The 18,065-nt window shown below is 44.0% G+C and overlaps 2 protein-coding genes across 2 annotated transcripts; one reads left to right on the top strand and one right to left on the bottom strand.

Moving 5' to 3' along the window:
- The first annotated feature begins 3,489 nt into the window (after positions 1-3,489).
- Positions 3,490-7,568, top strand: LOC142574765 (uncharacterized). The gene is made up of 4 exons (XM_075683783.1): positions 3,490-3,558; positions 4,118-4,370; positions 6,131-6,302; positions 7,542-7,568. The coding sequence occupies exons 1-4, from the start codon at positions 3,525-3,527 to the stop codon at positions 7,566-7,568; spliced, it is 486 nt and encodes a 161-aa protein (XP_075539898.1). The 5' UTR covers positions 3,490-3,524.
- A 1,034-nt stretch (positions 7,569-8,602) lies between these two features.
- Positions 8,603-9,569, bottom strand: LOC142574192 (uncharacterized). Its single transcript, XM_075683340.1, has one exon. It carries the CDS (start codon positions 9,506-9,508, stop codon positions 8,783-8,785), a length of 726 nt encoding a protein of 241 aa, XP_075539455.1. The 5' UTR covers positions 9,509-9,569; the 3' UTR covers positions 8,603-8,782.
- Between the last annotated feature and the right edge of the window lie 8,496 nt (positions 9,570-18,065).

Here is an 18,065-nt window from a genome sequence, read left to right as displayed (position 1 = left end):
AGCTGTTTTTCCTTCATCTCACTGGTAAGTCATTTAAGGGTTACTACTTATTCACTCTTTGCTCGGCTGGTGTTGGTGCTCCAATATTTAATTAGCTCCGTCGCTAGCTCATCAAATTATTCCAGTACCAGCTCCCCTTCAGGAAAGATCAGCTGCTTTTCCTTCATCTCACTGGTAAGTCATTTAAGGGTTACTACTTATTCGCTCTTTTTTAACGTTATATTTTGTTCCTTTCAGCTTCCGTCTTGATTCAGACAATGTCTTGCTTGTGTCGATAAGCTTTGTCCTTGGAGACTGAAAAGTGGAATTCATATGATCATCACTCCGTCTGAGATGCCGAGGAGGTGCTGCTGCCTGCAATGAAAGAAGTTTCACCACCATAGGTATCGGTGCAACCGGGATGTAGCACATTTTTTTTAAAAGCAGATAACATGTTGTAGTGAGTGTACTGCCCCGTAATGCTCAAGCATTTTCAACAGTAGCTTAACTACAGGCTCCTCTGTGAAATTCTCACCTATAGTTACAGCGTAAAAGATTTGAAAAAATAAAAAGGAGTTCTGTCAGCACCAGTACCATTGCTCCTTGCCTCTTACTAGCATGGGCCTCCGCGGCGTCTTTGTTGGTGGAGTCTGCACAGGGGAACTGCCGTGACGATGTGCAGGATTCATATCAAAGAAAGAGCATCGTTTACACGGAGAAGCGGCGGTTTTCGTTTCCTGCGGCTTACTCTCAAAAGCTTCTTTGCTGACATGCGTGACACACCCGCAGTCAAGGTGGCTGTTTGAGGTGTGCTGGCAGCCTAAGGGTAAGAGAAGAAATACACTGACTGTTCAAAACCAATGTCATTGCTTCTTACTTATTACCTGCATGTGCCTCCATAGCATCTTGGCTTGAGGAAGCTGCTCAAGCCAAGAGCCAAGCATGACGAAGCTGCTTTGTCTAGGTATAGGCATCGTCTAATCAAGAAGAAAAGAAAATCCAAACGGGGAACTGTGGAAATAAATGCAGTTCTCGTGCCTGCTTCTTGCACTGTTCATGACTGACGGTTTCGGAAAATACGCCAGCACTTTACCTGATTTTGGCTTTCACCTGCAGGTGCTGCTGCGAGATCATTGGTATGTATGCGTGCAGCATTGTAACACTTGGTAGATGCACTTGAAGTGGTAGAAAAAAATATTAAAAATTATGCTTGTCATCGCGGATGCTTTCAATTTCTTAAATGCACTGGTAACTACTGTACGGGTGCAAGGCCTCCCTCAACTATGCGGCAAATACCATAGCTTTAAATTGAATTTTTCCTTTATTGTTTCACAAGGTGTCTCATATGTATACATTCGATGTGATGCATTTTCATTGACCCCAGTGGGGAGACAGCATCATCAAATTCTTTTTTTCATGCGCGGCTTATGTTTTGGTTTGCTTATGAATGTGTGAAGCAGCAGTCCCACGATGATTATGTGACTCCATGTCATGACAATCATCAGCTTTCATTTCGCAGAAAAACAAAAGATTTCCTGACCCATTGTGCGCCCTCCCAATACTCGCATTATCTAGGTTTAGTCTGCCTATGTAGACTTGCTTGTCCGCTACAGATTCTTGCATTTTGAAATAGCATTTATTTTTCTTTAAACAAAATCATTTGACACGTCTCACAATTTCTTTACCATGCACTTCTGAAATTGGGCACTCACCGATTTTGATTGTTTTTTTTTGCGACTAGAGATGTCTCCTTTAATTTAGACCCTAAATTTGACCTTTGAAGCATACACAAGGACTTGTCATTGCATATCTACTCCATAACAACAAGGAAACATATTTCGTTGAATATTTGCAATACAGAACAGATGATTGACGAATGCAGCTTGCCCTGAAGTTAGAGTGAATGAGCCACAAAAGTAACTCATCCCCAGTTGATAAATTAAAGCACATTTTACTATGACGTACAACACATACACTGATACATCATTGTGATGGGTCCTCTTGCATAAATTTACCCCAAAATTACCAGTGCGCGAGAAAACTCTTTTTGTCACGTACCCCATGTAGACACTGATTTAAGGAAAAGGAGCTGGAGCTGCCCTCAGGATCTATTTAATTTTACCTGTGAGTCTACGCAACAAAAATTAGTGTCCCAGCTAGCTGCTTAGTGGTATTTGAGATGATGCGAGTGTTACGTATGTGCACGTTATATAAAAGAAATCGAACATTGAAAATGTCCGTAGCGGTCTCATGTGCATATATGCAGTTTATAGATACATATGTAAAAGACATAGCATATCGCATATATTGTAAGTGAATGATGCCACAAGCCCCGAGTCGATCATTCAAATAGATGCGCTCGACACATTTGTGACCAGAAAAGATGTCACATAAAATGTCATGCAAGGAAGTATTGAAAGTATTGCGCTGTTAATAAAAGGCCACACTTTTAATACGGTAATAATAATAATAATAATAATAATAATAATAATAATAATAATAATGTGAGTTCCTGCACTCGATTTTATCCGTACTAGGTACTCACCTGTTGAGTGCTTCCTGGCATAGAAACACTCGGCACAGCATCAGGCTTCAGTGTCCTGCTTTTGTGGGCCTTATAGAAGCATGATGCTTTACAGTGCAATGAACTATGACTTCCTATTGGATTCGCCAGCACAATTCTGGTTGCGCTGATCCACCTGCCCAGCAATTTCATATTACTGAAGGGAAACTTGCAAATAAAAACACCGATCAGGATGTTCATTCTCTTCTTTATTTATACTTTGCAGACAAAGCGATAGGTAAAAAATATCTACCCTGTGATACTACTCAAATGATTGCGATGCATCACGAAAAGTGTATTCTGGCGTGTTGTTCAGAACAAGAAGATACACTCGTTTACTCACATGTGAAGGGAAATCCCTGAGGCGTCTTGGGCTTTGATCCTGCACAAAAGGCAAGAAGGTGCCATCGCGTCAACCGATGTCGTCGCGCGATTACACGTCAAACCTACCGCGTACCAAACGAAACTATCCCGACCAGGAAAACACAAATAAAAGAGATTCGAAACCGGAACACGCGCCATGCTTTATTGAATGAATGCGTACTTCGTGAGTTACACCAAATGCGTTCTTATCAAGCGTTTTCTGTAAGCTTAGTATTCACGCATGACCTTCATCAAGCCAACAGGTACACTTTTCTTTAGCGCCAAAGCATAAGGTGGCCTATACTTGTTTTAAGCTCTTTCAATAGCATTTGCGCTAGCTATTGGCGGCGAGGAGTTACGGAGTCGCCCTCTATCGGAAGCGCCTCGCTGCCGTAGTATGAGGGATCACGTGACGCGCTCCTCATAGGTTTTGCTGACAGCGCTCGCTGAAAACTCACGCGGGAGCTCTCCCGGACAGTTCTGTAAGTACTTTCGAAACGAAAGACGTTTTTTATTGTCTAAATAATAATCCTAGGCAAGCAGAAAGCACAGAATGGTCTACAGACACTATATCTTTGCAGAATACAACAGTGAACAGCCACTGCGCGCGGTCGCCGCGATGGAATCTCCCGAGCCGGCTTCTTGCGTGAAAGGTAGGCAATTGCCGAGAGCTAACTATGTGAAATATGTTCTGATAGTGGGCTGTTTGTATAACGATATGGAGCATGACAGAATGAAACCACAGTGCAGCGACCGCAATGGTTCGCTGCGACCGAATGAGCGTCTGCATGCACGCCCGCGCATCAAGTTTCGGTTTCGCTGCGAGCGTGTTTTCGCACCGTGCCGCGAGCTTTAGGCCGCTGCATATGCGCATTTTGCTGTACAGAAGCAACCTTTGTTGCCTGGACACTGTCAGAGCTGTTCAAAAATATTTTTCTTATAACTAGGGACTTCGACGCCTACGGGCCTTTCCAGCTGATGTGCCGTCGTGACAATTTAATCTTATATTTCGTTTCTTATAAATTCTTGGACATTTGAATATTATTATTTGTCAAGTTGTGTCACACTGCATATTTATCGGTATTTTCGGCGAGCTATTCCCCACTGCTTATTTTTCTTGATACAGTACATTAATTGTTTGGTGCTAATACAAACATCAGCATATGCCATGCTTTTTTAGATGTGCTTCTTACCCTTTCCTTTCCATTCCAGTGAACTTGCCGTTATCGAGCATCACCGCGTTCATAGACCAAAGCTTCACGACTTCGCGACTGCTGTTGGAAGGAGAAGCAGTCTACGAATCGAAACATGTGGTAGAATGCAATGTGAAGGAGAAGAAAGATGCCACAATAACGTTTCCTGGGCTTGTTCTCCAAACGTCGGCACTAAACAAGGACCCGCATGAGCTGGAAATTTCCGTGAAAGACAGAGAAGTTATTGCAGCAACTTGCAGCTGCAAAGCAGGGTAAAAACAAAGTGTAAATACTAAAATGCAAATTTTTTGAAGCATTACATTTTAAAAGTACTTTTTTATGAAATCCTTTGATCACTTTCAGCGTATATTTAAACAATATTACAAATCTTATAGAATAATTTGACCACTTTCTTGTTATAATCCAACCAGAAAAACTACAAATTACTACCCCTGCTTTTCTTGACTTCATTATCTACTGGCTTCATATGGTTGTCACTAACAAAATTAGCCTCCTCAGTTACCCTTCTTTTCAACTAGAATTGAAGTATTCAACAAACGTGAGTAAAATGACCGCACACCTATGCATGTCTCTGAGCACAAGAAAGCACCGCTACGTTATTAGCTAGCAGCATTCTATTGTACCACTTAGTAAAGCAATGAAGGGGGCTAGTTGGTGAACGTTCATGGTTATATTGCGCTCAGTTTTACAAACACGATACTAAGGAAGGACAGGACGTGGACGGACGAAGCGCAAACTACCAACTGTTTGATACTGTTAAAGAACGCGCTTATATACAAGGAGATATGGTGCGGGGGGGGGGGGCTACATATAAAAAGATATGACAAGGTGACGACATGTGATTATAGTTTGGGTCAGGCATACATCCTTCACATGCACCCGTTCGCCCTGGCGAACTCGACCTCAGCTTTGATAAGCGCGATGGACGGAGTGCTTACGCACGTCTCTTTTTCTTTAGCTATCGCAAGCGCCTCCCATATTTCTCGCTCCGTTTTTGTTTTTCATGTTCCGATGACTGTGGTGCTTTCTATTAGCGGGGAGAAACAGTGGGTACCCGAACAGCATGGTGGTGCAAATCTGTGAAAACTTGTTGCCCGAAATCAGAGCCAACAGGAAAAGGCAGAAAACACAGAAAAAATTGAAAAAACGCGTGGTGTTGCCTTACATCCATGGCTTGTCACATCGGATAAAAAAGACAGCCCAACGCCATGACGTTCAAGTTCTGTTCTCCGCCCCGCAAAAACTAAAAGGCATGTGCAAGAAGGTGAACGCAGGATCCAAAGAGGCCAACCCTAGTGGTACGGTCTGTCAGACTAAGCACGCAAAAAAGTACGTGGAATGCGCTACTTCAGTTGTTTACCAAATCCCACTAGACTGCGGGAAAGTATACATTGGGCAAACTGGACGTTGTCTAAACGATAGGTTACGGGAGCACAAATACACGTGCCAGCTTCTGACAGCACCTAGCAACTTGGCCGCACATTGCAAACAGTGCAAATGCTCCCCGCTAATAGAAAGCACCACAGTCATCGGAACATCAAAAACAAAAACGGAGCGAGAAATATGGGAGGCGCTTGCGATAGCTAAAGAAAAAGAGACGTGCGTAAGCACTCCGTCCATCGTGCTTATCAAAGCTGAGGTCGAGTTAGCCAGGGCGAACGGGTGCATGTGAAGGATGTATGCCTGACCCAAACTATAATCACATGTCGTCACCTTGTCATATCTTTTTATATGTAGCCCCCCCCCCCCGCACCATATCTCCTTGTATATAAGCGCGTTCTTTAACAGTATCAAACAGTTGGTAGTTTGCGCTTCGTCCGTCCACGTCCTGTCCTTCCTTAGTATCGTGTTTGTAAAACTGAGCGCAATATAACCATGTATTGTACCACTCTATGTACATTACCGAATATCATTTCTGTGGGTGTATATGGCTGTTAGTATGGCATCGATTGATTCAGTAAGCATGTATATTACTCCAAGCTAACAGCTGGTTCTGCATGTCTTCATTCAGGTTGCACAAATGCAAGCACATGGTTGCACTCCTCCTGCACATTAATGCAAGGGACACCTTTGACATCCTGTCTTCGACTGATCTTCCTCAGCTGTGGGGCAAAGAGCTCAAGGCAGGTGTCAAAGATAAATATGTGCCAAGGAAGATTGTGGATCTTCCTTGTACAAAAAAGGTAAACAAAAATTACTTTCAACTTGGTTAATGGAACGTTAAAGTTATAGCAGCAGTAAAATAAAGCAGAGCCAAGTAAAATACAGATGTTTATTCCTGAAATGTTTCAGGCGAAGAGCGACCACGTGAAGCTTCCCACTGAGGACACCTTAAACAGGCTGCTGCATGCTTTGCCCTACAGTTCTACAGCATTCAGGCACAGTGAAAGCAGTAAGTACACCTTTACTACCATTAAGTCATGACTGGCTACCAACACCATTTGTGCACAGATAATGCCAACTACAAGAAATGTATAACCCACTGCCAGAGAGAACATATTTGGTAGAAGCGCTCATTATAGAAGCACTCCAGCTCTTCGTACTAGCCAATTCTTGTTAACACACTGTGCAACCACTCAGAGAGGAACTGCTGCTGCTTCACCTTGCTTGCTAGTAACAGGAAACCCAGCTACTTTGAAACCTGCAGTGACATGCAATTGAGTAGCACCACTAAAATTCCTGCTCCTTTTAACAGTGGACTGCAATGTACATTTCATTGAACCTGTAAGGCTGACTACAGATTCTTCCACATACACCACTTAATGCTATCTACACACTTTGGTGCTGGTTGCTGCAAACATAACTTGCATGGGTAGTGGATTGCAAGATTATTGTGTTGTGTTATCCACTTAAGCTGCAGGAAGACGTTAAAACAAATATTTTACAACTAAATCTCTGCTTCCATGGCCTGTAAACTTTTTTGACAGTTTCACATTAGAGCACATGCTTACAAGAAAACACAGACAAATGAAGTTTTGGTAATGAGCCAACTGTATTTATGACCAATGCACTACATGTACTCATCTTTTACTAGAACCTGCAGGTGTAAATAAAATCAAAACAATAGAGCAACTACTTATACAAATTGTGGACATAATTCCCAGTCACAGTCATAGAGTCTAAACATTAATACAAGGCAGATTATGTACAATGAGCAAAATTGGACTGTACATGTGTTGTCAGAAGTGCTTCGATTGGGGCTAGTTGATATGGCATCACTGTATGCGGTATTGTTGCACTGCACACACAAGGTGGCACACAAATGACATTAGCACGGTTTGTATTTGTTTCTTGTTTTTAGTGTTGATGTACTTATGCTTGCCATCTTTACAGCACAACAATATACCATACGCTCATGTGGCGGCATTTTGTCAAGCTGCGGTCATGACTTTTGGCACTTACACAATGTGCTTGCATTCCAGGAAACCCCACGCATCCAGCAGATGTAGCCAGCCGCTCATCTTCAAGTGGCAAACAAGACTGCAGAGCTGCAGATGCAGCAAATACAACCCCAATGCCAAATGAACACAGTGCATGTGGAGAAATATTGGAGCACAATAAGGAAGAGTCTTGCGTAGCAAGGCCACCAGCACTGACAGAAGCCGTCATCAAAGCAGTAGAAGCGGGGGCACTTTCAACAGAAGACATTTATATACAATTGCAGCAGACATTCACACAATCAAACATTCAGACAATCACACATTTGACAGAGCAACAGGTGAACTCACAACACTGGATGCTCTACAGGAAAGGACTTATAACAGCATCTATTGCTTACTCTGTGTACACGCGAGTGCATACACTGAAAACAAGAATGGGCCCTCATGACGTGCGCCCTCTGCTTAAGTCAGTGATGAAGGAACAAACGGTGCAAACTCCAGCTATGTCAAGAGGATCCTTGCTTGAGAACACAGCAAAAGACTTCTACTTAGCCACAACAACACACCAAAATCTCCAACTACAAAGCATAGGCCTTGTAATTTCCAAAGAAAACCCTTGTATTGGAGCAAGTCCAGATGGACTTGTTACTTGTAGCTGCTGTGCTACCAGAGTGCTAGAAGTAAAATGCCCAGTTAATTTGGAAAGGTTTAAGGCTAAGGAGCTAACAACACTGAGCAACGGCAACCTTAGCCTTAAGAAAACAAGTAGATATTTCTGCCAAATTCAAGTGCAAATGGGTATTCTAGAAGTAGAGATGGCTGATTTCTTTGTTTTTCTGGACAGCGAGAATGTGCTGCTGCTAACAGCTAATTTTGATAGAGACTTTTTCAGCACTGTTGCAGAGCGAGCTGTATATTTTTTTAAGTCTTATGTGCTCCCGTATGTAACTCGTTAAAAAACTCAAGATGTGAACATTGCTTTTAATAATGAACAGAAAATTGATTGCAAAGGTGCAGACTGTACAAACAACCCTAGTGTCGCATTCATTGCACTATTGAGCTATATTGTGAGTAATCTGCAATAAGATCGTTGCTTAGAGAGGATTTTTTACATCAAAAAAGTGTTTTCATGCACATACATGTTCACCTCTGAACCACTGTTAGCAAAATTAAGGACATCAGCATCTACAGATTCTCTAGACGGTGCGACTAATGACCAAAAATAAATGCAGGCTTGTTTACGTGGCCTCTCTGTTGCGTGCTCTGTCGTATTAAATAATTTCCTAATTTAAAAACTTGTCATCACTGAAAATTGGCTTAGAAAGGCTCACAATTCCAGCTATGATCTGCACAATGTCATCAATAAAAGGAAAAAGTTCTATTCCTACATTTCCTCCCAAAATCTTGAATGCTTTCATTCGCTGGATTGCCCTCTCCACGGGAACTCGTGCTGCAGCAATGCTTTGATTTCTTTCAGCATCATCTTTTGAAAGCTGCTTTTTGGTCTTCAAAAAAGGTGGACGCACCATTTTAATGTGGTGTTCAAGGCATAATTTGTCAATCAGAAAACCCTTATCTACCATAACACTGTCTATAGAAGGTAGAAACTTCTCCAACACTCTACATTCCTTAGTTATGAAGGAATTAGATGCCCTTCCCCCATAGGCATTGCTGACAAAGCTGATGTGTCCTCCTGGTGTCTCACAGACAAGAATTTTAGCTGTGCATGTACCTTTATACCAACTGTAAGTCAGCAACTGAGACTCCATGTCCTTGGGCCTCTGCAATGGTATCTCAGTACAGTCAAGTACTGCGCGTACAGTGGTGTAATCTTTAAAGTACACAGTCATATTGTCAACGACAGCTTCTTTTGTTGGCCAATAGACTGCCTCTCGCAATATTGCTGCAAGGACTGTCACACTTGCTTTAAAGATGTAGGCTGCAGTGGTTCTATGAACACCAAAGAGTACACCTAACACTGAAAATGTCAGGTTGTGCTGCAACTTCATAAACGTGAGCAGCACAGCGTCTTCATTTGAGATGCAAAATCCCTTTGCATGTGAAAGTAGTCTACAATCTGTGTATAGGTCACACAAGTTGTAGAAAAGCTGGAAGCAGGGCAGACCAGTAAGAACATTGAGGGCTTTTTCATCTTGGATTGCAGCAATGCTTAGTGGCTGGCTCCGCACTACGTCAAGGGTGTTGACTTGGACACCAATGTCAGTCGTAACTGTAAAGACCTCGGAAGGTATGGCTGAAGTAGAAAATAATAATTATTATGGGTGTTCCCATGAATTAAAAATACAGATTAACCTTTGTTCTTAGCGCACCTTGGCTGCAGGTTTCACTGGAATCTTGTTCTTCATCAGTGTGAATGGGGGGTGAGCTGGTGCTGGCCTGGGGGTCAACAGCCAGTGTTGCAGGATCATCTTTACGGAAGGTCTCGGCCAGAGGTCTGTCCTCTGTAAACGAGAGGTCTGTCCTCTGTGCACACTTAAAGCACATAGCATATTACCCACAACAAATATGAAGCAAAATGACTTGGTTAAGCACCAATTCTAAATGTATATAGAAGAGCATGTATTACCACAGCACAGCAACAACATTTCAAGCTAAAGGTAGAGATGTTCACATTCTTTCCTTTCTAACTAGAACTGTTAACAATACTTGGTTTGTGTGGATTCGATTTTTTTACTTTGCATGCTTCACAACTGGCTGCAAAGAATGGTGACATTTACTTTTGCTATCATACTATTTCATCGCATACAAAACAATTTTTTAGAGGGAAATATTTATTTACTTTCCTCCATCTTGCAGGTTTCTGCAGAACTGATTTACGAAAATAATTCTTATAGGTACTGACATAGTATTTATCATTACTGATAACTTTACACATTCTCATCTAGTCATGTTATAAACCATTTGAAGTTCGTGCGTACTTTTTTAGACATGTGCACAAATTGTTCCTCCAGTGGGTTAGTTAACGGCCACATTTCTTACAGTACAGGTGACCACATTTTGCATCACTACTCCAAGTCTGGTGAAGACCGCAGCATCTTGGCACAACTATCAGAACATTGGGATTCACCATTACATCATAACCAAGATTTGGCAACAGCACTTCCTTACATACTACTTTAAGCTTATTATAATGTACAGTTGTAGCTAGGTCCTTTTTCTTGATATGCTGACACCATGAGAACTGGTCATGCACTGTACAGCAGATCTTGCATATTGGGAAAAATGAGTTATTTTAGGTGCTGTTACCCTTCGACAATGACTTGCGTTTACAGTTTGGCATAGTGCTTGCATGAAGCTCTCTTGTTGCCCACACACTGAAACTTAACATGTATTCTAGCTGCAATGGACTCTGATCGAGCAGAAGTAAATAAAATACCCATGCGCAGTAGAAATTAGTCTCGGAAGATTACAAGTATCATGAAGCATGATGCAAAAATGCTTGTTTTTAGCTGAAATACCCTCGAAATGCGAGAACCAGGGAAGGCCGAGCAAAGATCAAACATGCCTCACAGGGCTTATCTGTTGTTCGTTTCTCGCTGCCATAATTACAATTAAATGGCCTGTTTACAATACTGGTACACATGTGCATCAAATGTTTGAGCCTTCGTGTCAATAAAACCAGGAGCAATACGAACATTTACGCATAAGTAAACCGCCACCGTAGGCAGGGTATTGATTGTGAATCTCGGCTCGCACAGCACTTCGCTGTTTTTTTAGCGCATAGCGTTTCCGTCAGAAGAACGCAAGCTTGGTTGAGAGAAAATTATTGCTACAATAAATGCAGCACACATCAAATGAGCCGCAGCCACAGCGTTTAGCTCGCGATGCACATCCACCAGCAAACGTCGTGTAGATATTGCATTCAACGAGTCTAAACAATGACTTACGTATCTGCAGTCGATTTTGCGGACGCTGAGGACGGAGCGGACGATCAAGAGGTCGCACCGGAAGGTTCCGAGATGGTATCGCACCTCGTAAAAGCCAGTGCCTTTTCCAGCCTGCGAGTGATAAGCGTCTTTAGCCGGGCAGCGCGCGCGGGCGACCGTCTCCGTGCGCGCTTTCTGCTACTCACCGAACATCGCAGCCCCGACGCCGTAGCAAAAATCTTCCTCGCGGAAGTGCTTGCTGCACACACGAGCTGTAGCCGATGGCTGCTTGCCGGTTCTTAGTTTCGTGATCCAAGCTTCACGAAGCCTCTTGTCCCGTGGGTATGTGTGAAGGCTGACATCGGGCTCCGTTGCGTACGTCCGGCACTGCGGCACCGTGCAGTAGCCTACCATGTTGCGTGCCAAGGCAGCCACTACCTATTGTAGTGCTTTCAAGCGTTGTAAAGGAGGCACTCGAAGCGGGAAAATCTCGCCGCTAAATGAGGACCGAAGCGTACGAGGGAATTTAGACTTTCGTTTTCAGCTCGCTTCGGCGCTCCCGAAGCAGCCGACGCGGCCGCTATGCCCACGTGATCCCTCATAGGACGTCACGTCGACGGTGGCGCCAGCTTTTCCAGTGGTGGAGCTCGAGGCCAATATTGACAAGTAGCAATAGGGCGGAGCCCTAGCGGTTGCCCCTTTTTCAAGCCAGCTTTTCCTCTTGGGTTGGTTATATTAACTCTACAGTTCCGTCGGAGCCGAGTCTTCTGGTGGACGCCACTTCTGCGCCTTCTATTAGCAGTGCGAGAAAGCATTTGCAATCCCCCCCCTCGACCTTTCCTCGCAAGAGTCGCTTCGGCTGTCTTTCGATCACTCTTTCTAAGACCGAGTGAGCCGCGGTTCAGCAAAAGTGAGCGGCGGTTCTTTTAGAGAGAGCAAGCCAGTTCCCTCGTTCAGTGAGTCGTACAAAACTGTTTCGTCAGAGCCGGTTCTTTTGCTGGGTTTCATGGTTTCGCTTACTTGACGAGGAGTGGTGGCACGCGTAGGCAGACTCGCGCTACCCGGACTTTCTTGCTCTATGCGTTCTATGTTCGCGGCAGCCCCTTTCGTTTATGTGCGTCCTATTGGCCGCGAGATCGGGTTATAGGTGGCAGCACCGTCACCGCATTAGTGCGGATGGGCGGTTATAGCGGCGCGCACTGAAATGTACACGGCGGCGGTTATGCGTGAGCAATGAAACGCCCTGACTGCACTGAACTGATTATCTGTAGCCCTCTAATGCTACCTTCTTGCAGGAAATATATGGAATATTCCTACTAATCATCGGAGGAGCGCAAACCGAAGTTTCAGTCCCTGTACACGCATGGTGCTTTTTGTTGGCGTTTGGCTTGCGTTCAGCCTATTCTGTTGGCGCTGCCGTTGGAGAACTCAACTTTCTTCTGTTCTTGCACTGCTATAAGAATTCCTGTAGTCCTGTACAGTGAAGTTAAAGCAGCCATCTATTGTTACTCTACTTCACCGCACGAAGGCATACATAAGTAACTTTTACTTCTTTGTGTATTGTCTGTCAAATACAAGATACTCAATAATTTTAGTAGAACAACATACGGCACTGTGAGTGATAGTGCAGTGGAGCATCGCCATGTGACTTCCCTCCCGTGTTTTTCTTTTCTTCGAGGTAAAAGCTAGATAGTATTGCATCGCGATGGTCCCTTGCACAACGTCGAAACATGAGAATGGTTCGAGGGCACCATTCACGTACCCTCACGTTCATGAGAATGGTGCGAATAATTTTGCCTTATCCTAGATGCCAACCATATCGCGTTGTTTTCATTTTTGTGGAAATAATGTTTACTACCTCCCGTAAAACTAACAGCAACCCGCTAAAGTGCGTGTTCTGTTAGCCGCCAGCAACTAAGCTTTATGACGTCCTGTATTTAATGACTGCATTGTTACACTTGATCATCTTGCGATACTTTTCAAAAGATTAAGTGCCAACAGAGACAGCACACCGACGAAGAAACAACAATGACATGACAAGCCGCCTTGTCATTGCTGTTTCTTCATTGGTGTGCTGTCTCTGTAGGCACTTCGTAATTTGAAAGCTATGAACCAACTATCCCCACAATGTGTTCTCCACGCAGTACTTTCTTTCTCCATCTTTTTTGTAATGGATACACAAAGTACCAAAGCGCGAAAATTGACTTGCCAGGCAACGTTATTTCTGCGTAGTGGCATTTCCACACGATAAAAGGGCGCTATATGGGGTGTAGCTATCACGCGAGCAGCCCAATAACAAGCCAGCGTCCCTTTTCCCTTTCCCTCGCTGCAGCCGCCGCTATAAAACGAAGCGCAATAAACGGCCGGCGGTTCTTTTTCCTGGCCTAGCCTACTGATGTGTGGTGGCTTTGCTTGAATCGAACGATACAGGCAACTCACAAACAACTAAGAATGGTTGCGCAACTGCTTACCAAAATCACATTCATGCCGTTATACGCCTAAGGTCAATTGTATCCTGCGGCCTCATATGAGCCCTTGAGATTTCCTTTCCTACTGCTGAATGATATCTCACAATCTCTTTAGTATTTCGTGATATCACAAACATTTCGGAATGATCAACACATCGCCACATGGAATCGCTAAACCGCTGCGTTCAGGTATCGCAGCGACTACACTTCATTTCTTTATAACCACGTCAAATGCTCATTGAGAAATGCTTGAATCACAGTGCAACCATAAAACTTTAATGATGGTGACGAATGCAGGGCGCATCGCACGCTCGACGCGTTCGGTCACTGATGTTATAGCAGTGCCAATACTACACTGCAAAGCCAAAGAAGCCTGTAAAATGTCAAAAAATGCATACCGCCATTTATGACTGCGCTACAACTACGGAACAAACAGGATTTAGAGGAGATTTGCACCGCACGCGCAGATGTTAACGAGTAGCGACTAGCAGATGATGCGACGCACCATCCACGCTATCGGGCTTCAACCAGTGCCCGACAGGCGGCGACTCCGCTCGATCACACGGCCAGTAGTGAGTTGCCCGATGCAAACAAATTGGCAAAACTTGGCGCCGTTCGTTGCCTGCTGCTGTTCGAACGACGTCTCACGACCCTCACCGATTGCGCATCATGCGATGGTGCAAGAATACGCCGAAGACTAAGCCTTTCCTCCCTTTAAAGGCCACAGGTGAACGTACAGCTTACGTCCTGGTCTTCATTTGTGCAGTTAGTGTAGTCGTCAGTGTAGTCCTTTTCTGAGACTGCGGCATTAGCCCGTCAATAAAAAGAGGCCAATGATGTGTTGTCTCAGACCCCTTCTTTTTTTTTTGTCCTCGCTCATGACGGAACGATCGCCAGTATTGCGCGTGCGCTCAAGAAAATAAAAACGAAAGTTGCGCGCAGCAGAGAACGTAAGTTGGCATAAAAAGAAAAGGAAACGAGACGAGTCGTAGGCGCCGCGCGCCATAACACAGGTTACACGTTTAAATGAACCGCTGAGCTGTTCAGATGAACCGGTTCATTTCAGTGAAATGAGCCACTGAAGTTAGCCGTTTCGCTCACCACTGATCGCCACTGCCGCTTACATGGACGCTTTCGGTTGCTTTGCGCGTAGTCGGTCACATGACTTAACGCTACTGTTTTATTGGATCTCTGCGCCCTTCTCTGTAGGCTTGGAATGCCTGAAGGTTTGTGGGTTGGTGCCACTCCGCGCTCACACACGCTCAGTTCGCGCGTTTTCTCACAATGTGGTGGTTGCGTCCTGTGCTTATCAGTTCCAGCTTGAACGTCTGTCAGTTCCTGGGGAACGTTTACATCGCGCGCTTTCGAGTTCCATCTCCGAGGCGCTTGTACGTCTCAAGGCCTATCAAAGGGTGACAGTTCATGGAGTCAATGTTTTTCTATTTTCTTTTAGTAGCCCTGTAATCTTTTCGACTAGGGTGTCGTCATGTCTGCGCGTAATCGAATGCAGGGGCATTGTCTATCCCCATGGTTTGCGGCAATGGTAACATTAATCGGCGATTGACCATCCGTAGTGCTCCTGCATACTGCGTTTGGTGGCATCGTACTGCTTTTCTGTAAGCTTCCGTGCTTACTCTGTCCTATATGGTTGCTGTGCAGGGTTGTGATCTGCCAAAAATAAATTTCTGAATCAGAAACATAAGAGCCGCTAACTCCTGCCACGTAGCCCAGAAGATGGAACCGCGAGAGTTATCGTTGTGTCTTTCCTCAACAGTGCCGAAATATAATGAAAAAAATTAATAATAATAACTGTTCCCGACACGCACTGTCCGAAATTACCTTGCTTGAGCTTCGTTTGCGTTTTGTTTGTGTAACCACGACTGCCAAAGCAATCGTACATCTTCTTACGGTTGGAAGAGCTAAACGTTTATAGGCATGTGTATCACGGTCAAGGCACTTGCTTTTGCTGCACATTATGACCGGCCAAGCTGCTGAATTTTAGCACCTCTGTCTTTGGGGCTGCCATATTGTTCTGCCAAACAGTGCCATGCACGTTTCCTGGAACATGAAAACTTTTGGGCGACTTGTTAGACTTCTGCTTACTTAGACGTAATCGGATTCCAGTGTGCTGGTCACATCAAGTGAAGCTTACTCATTAGCTGTCCTGGACGATCGAAACATTTGCGGTGACTTAACTGGGCGTTCGCGCGTGGTCGTATTTTCTAGTATGTAACAGGGAAACCTTTTCTCAGTTGACTGTTTCTTTCACGTGGCCATAGTGATAACCGTGTCGCTTAGACTTCGGTACTTGTGCTCTAGGCGTTATGTTTACGCAACCGCTATTGGCAAAGTGATCGCAAGACAGCGTACCTTCGGAATAGCAGAACTTTTGTCGTTTGCCTCGCGATCGGGGAACTTTATGCACGTGATGGCTCGTCGCGCTTCTAAATTTAACACGCATATCTTTAGGGCTGGTGTTGTTTTTGGCAGTGCCATAAATGTTGTTGTAATAACGAAATCTTTGGACGGCTTATTAGCCTTCTGCTTATTTACATGTGGACGGATGCATGCTAGTATTTTGTTAAGATCAACTTCACGTCTCAGCTCTGTAACGACGCAACGTCTGTGCTGATTAGCTCGTTCGCACGTGGTAGCACCTTTTTTTATTATGAAGGTTTCCCTGAGTTGACTCTGTGAGGCGCTCCTAGTAATTAACCGTGTCGCTTCAGTTTCATCTGCCATTGGCGTTTTGTTTGCGTAACGATCGCGATAGCAATATCAAACTGCGTAAGGATGGATTAACTTCTTTCCTTGCTTTATTTAGTTATTTGTTAATTTATTTATTTCAATACTCTGAATTTCACATAGGGCGTTACAACGAGGAGTATATCTCTATACAATAAGTGGAAATCGCGATTATGAAAGTTGATGAAACAGCTGGTCGCTATCCTTAAAAGGAAAGAATAAGCGTGCAGGTTTGTACGCGAACATGGGACGTAGAACACAGACGTAGGCATCTCTATCTGTGAATTATCTAGTTCCCCCAGGTCAACGTTAATTAGTGCACATGACGCTTTCGAGTGATTCTAGTCCACGTAATAGCGCCACAGTAAAAGCTTGCAAAGCAATAGTGGAAGCATTGTGAAATTTTCGCAGTATAATATTGCTTTATAACAGCTTTCAATACAGTTAGAAATGAACGCTAGTTTGCTGAAGTCTTTTTTTCCTTCTATTGTCAGCATTCGTATAAATTACGCGAACATTTGTGAACAAAAAGCGGAGAACGCACGCATCAACAGTATTATAAGATGCTTTTAGCCAATTCAAACATTTAAACAGTGAAAGATGTGACAACTTAAACGAAGCATCAAGTGTCAGCAAGTTAGGTTCTTTTTTTTTACTGTTCTGTTTTCTTTTTTTTTTTGTTATTCTCACTGAGTGTTTGTGCTTATGGGTAGCTGGCGCTTTGTCAGGCATTCATTTGCCTTTTCGCCAGCGTCCATGGAAATTCTGTACATGATTATCCAAAAATAAACAAACTTAAAAAGAAAGCCGGGCAATGTCGAATTGCGACGTGGGTAGGAGAACGGGCGGGCGAGGCGCTGAACTTTCTTGCACCCTCCAAGAAAGTTAAGTGAAGTCTTGGGCCTCCGAATTATCTAGTAGTCGGCGCCTAGGACGCAAGATCCTCTGTCAACCGGTATATAATACTTTCACATAATGAAGTATGGGCACACAAAATGTTGCAGGCATCTTTCGCAGGTGGAACGAAGAAATGGCTATGGCAGCCAACGGTGTAGACAACAGCTCCGCTTAGGAAGCTGACTATCTGAGCTTGAAGAAGCTAGAAGCTAAAGCAGATCAGAGCATCAATTTTCTTATGGCATTACTGTAAAAGTCACAGCATATCTATGCATTTTTCAGTATAGGCCTCTACATATTGCACCGTAAACCTCAAGCAGGCCGAGTAAACACTTCACATTCGCACTACGATGTTGACCTGTTCTCCTTTGGCTCAGCAGGTTCACTTTTTGTGTCCACAACCTTGCGAGATCCCTCACAAGCATTTTCTTCCGTTCGCCAGGTTCTTTGTGTTCTGCACGGGGTTTAAGGGGCACGCACATCTAGCACATATTGTCAATAATAATCGCAGCGCCTTCAAATGCAGCAGGCAATATTTGAAACAGGAACAAAGCAGCGCCTACCCGTAG

The sequence above is a fragment of the Dermacentor variabilis genome, chromosome 3 (assembly GCF_050947875.1).
Source record: "Dermacentor variabilis isolate Ectoservices chromosome 3, ASM5094787v1, whole genome shotgun sequence".
In the NCBI taxonomy this organism is placed as follows: domain Eukaryota; kingdom Metazoa; phylum Arthropoda; class Arachnida; order Ixodida; family Ixodidae; genus Dermacentor; species Dermacentor variabilis.
The sequence above is the reverse complement of the archived record's forward strand: the minus strand, read 5'-3'. Positions and strand labels throughout refer to the sequence as shown.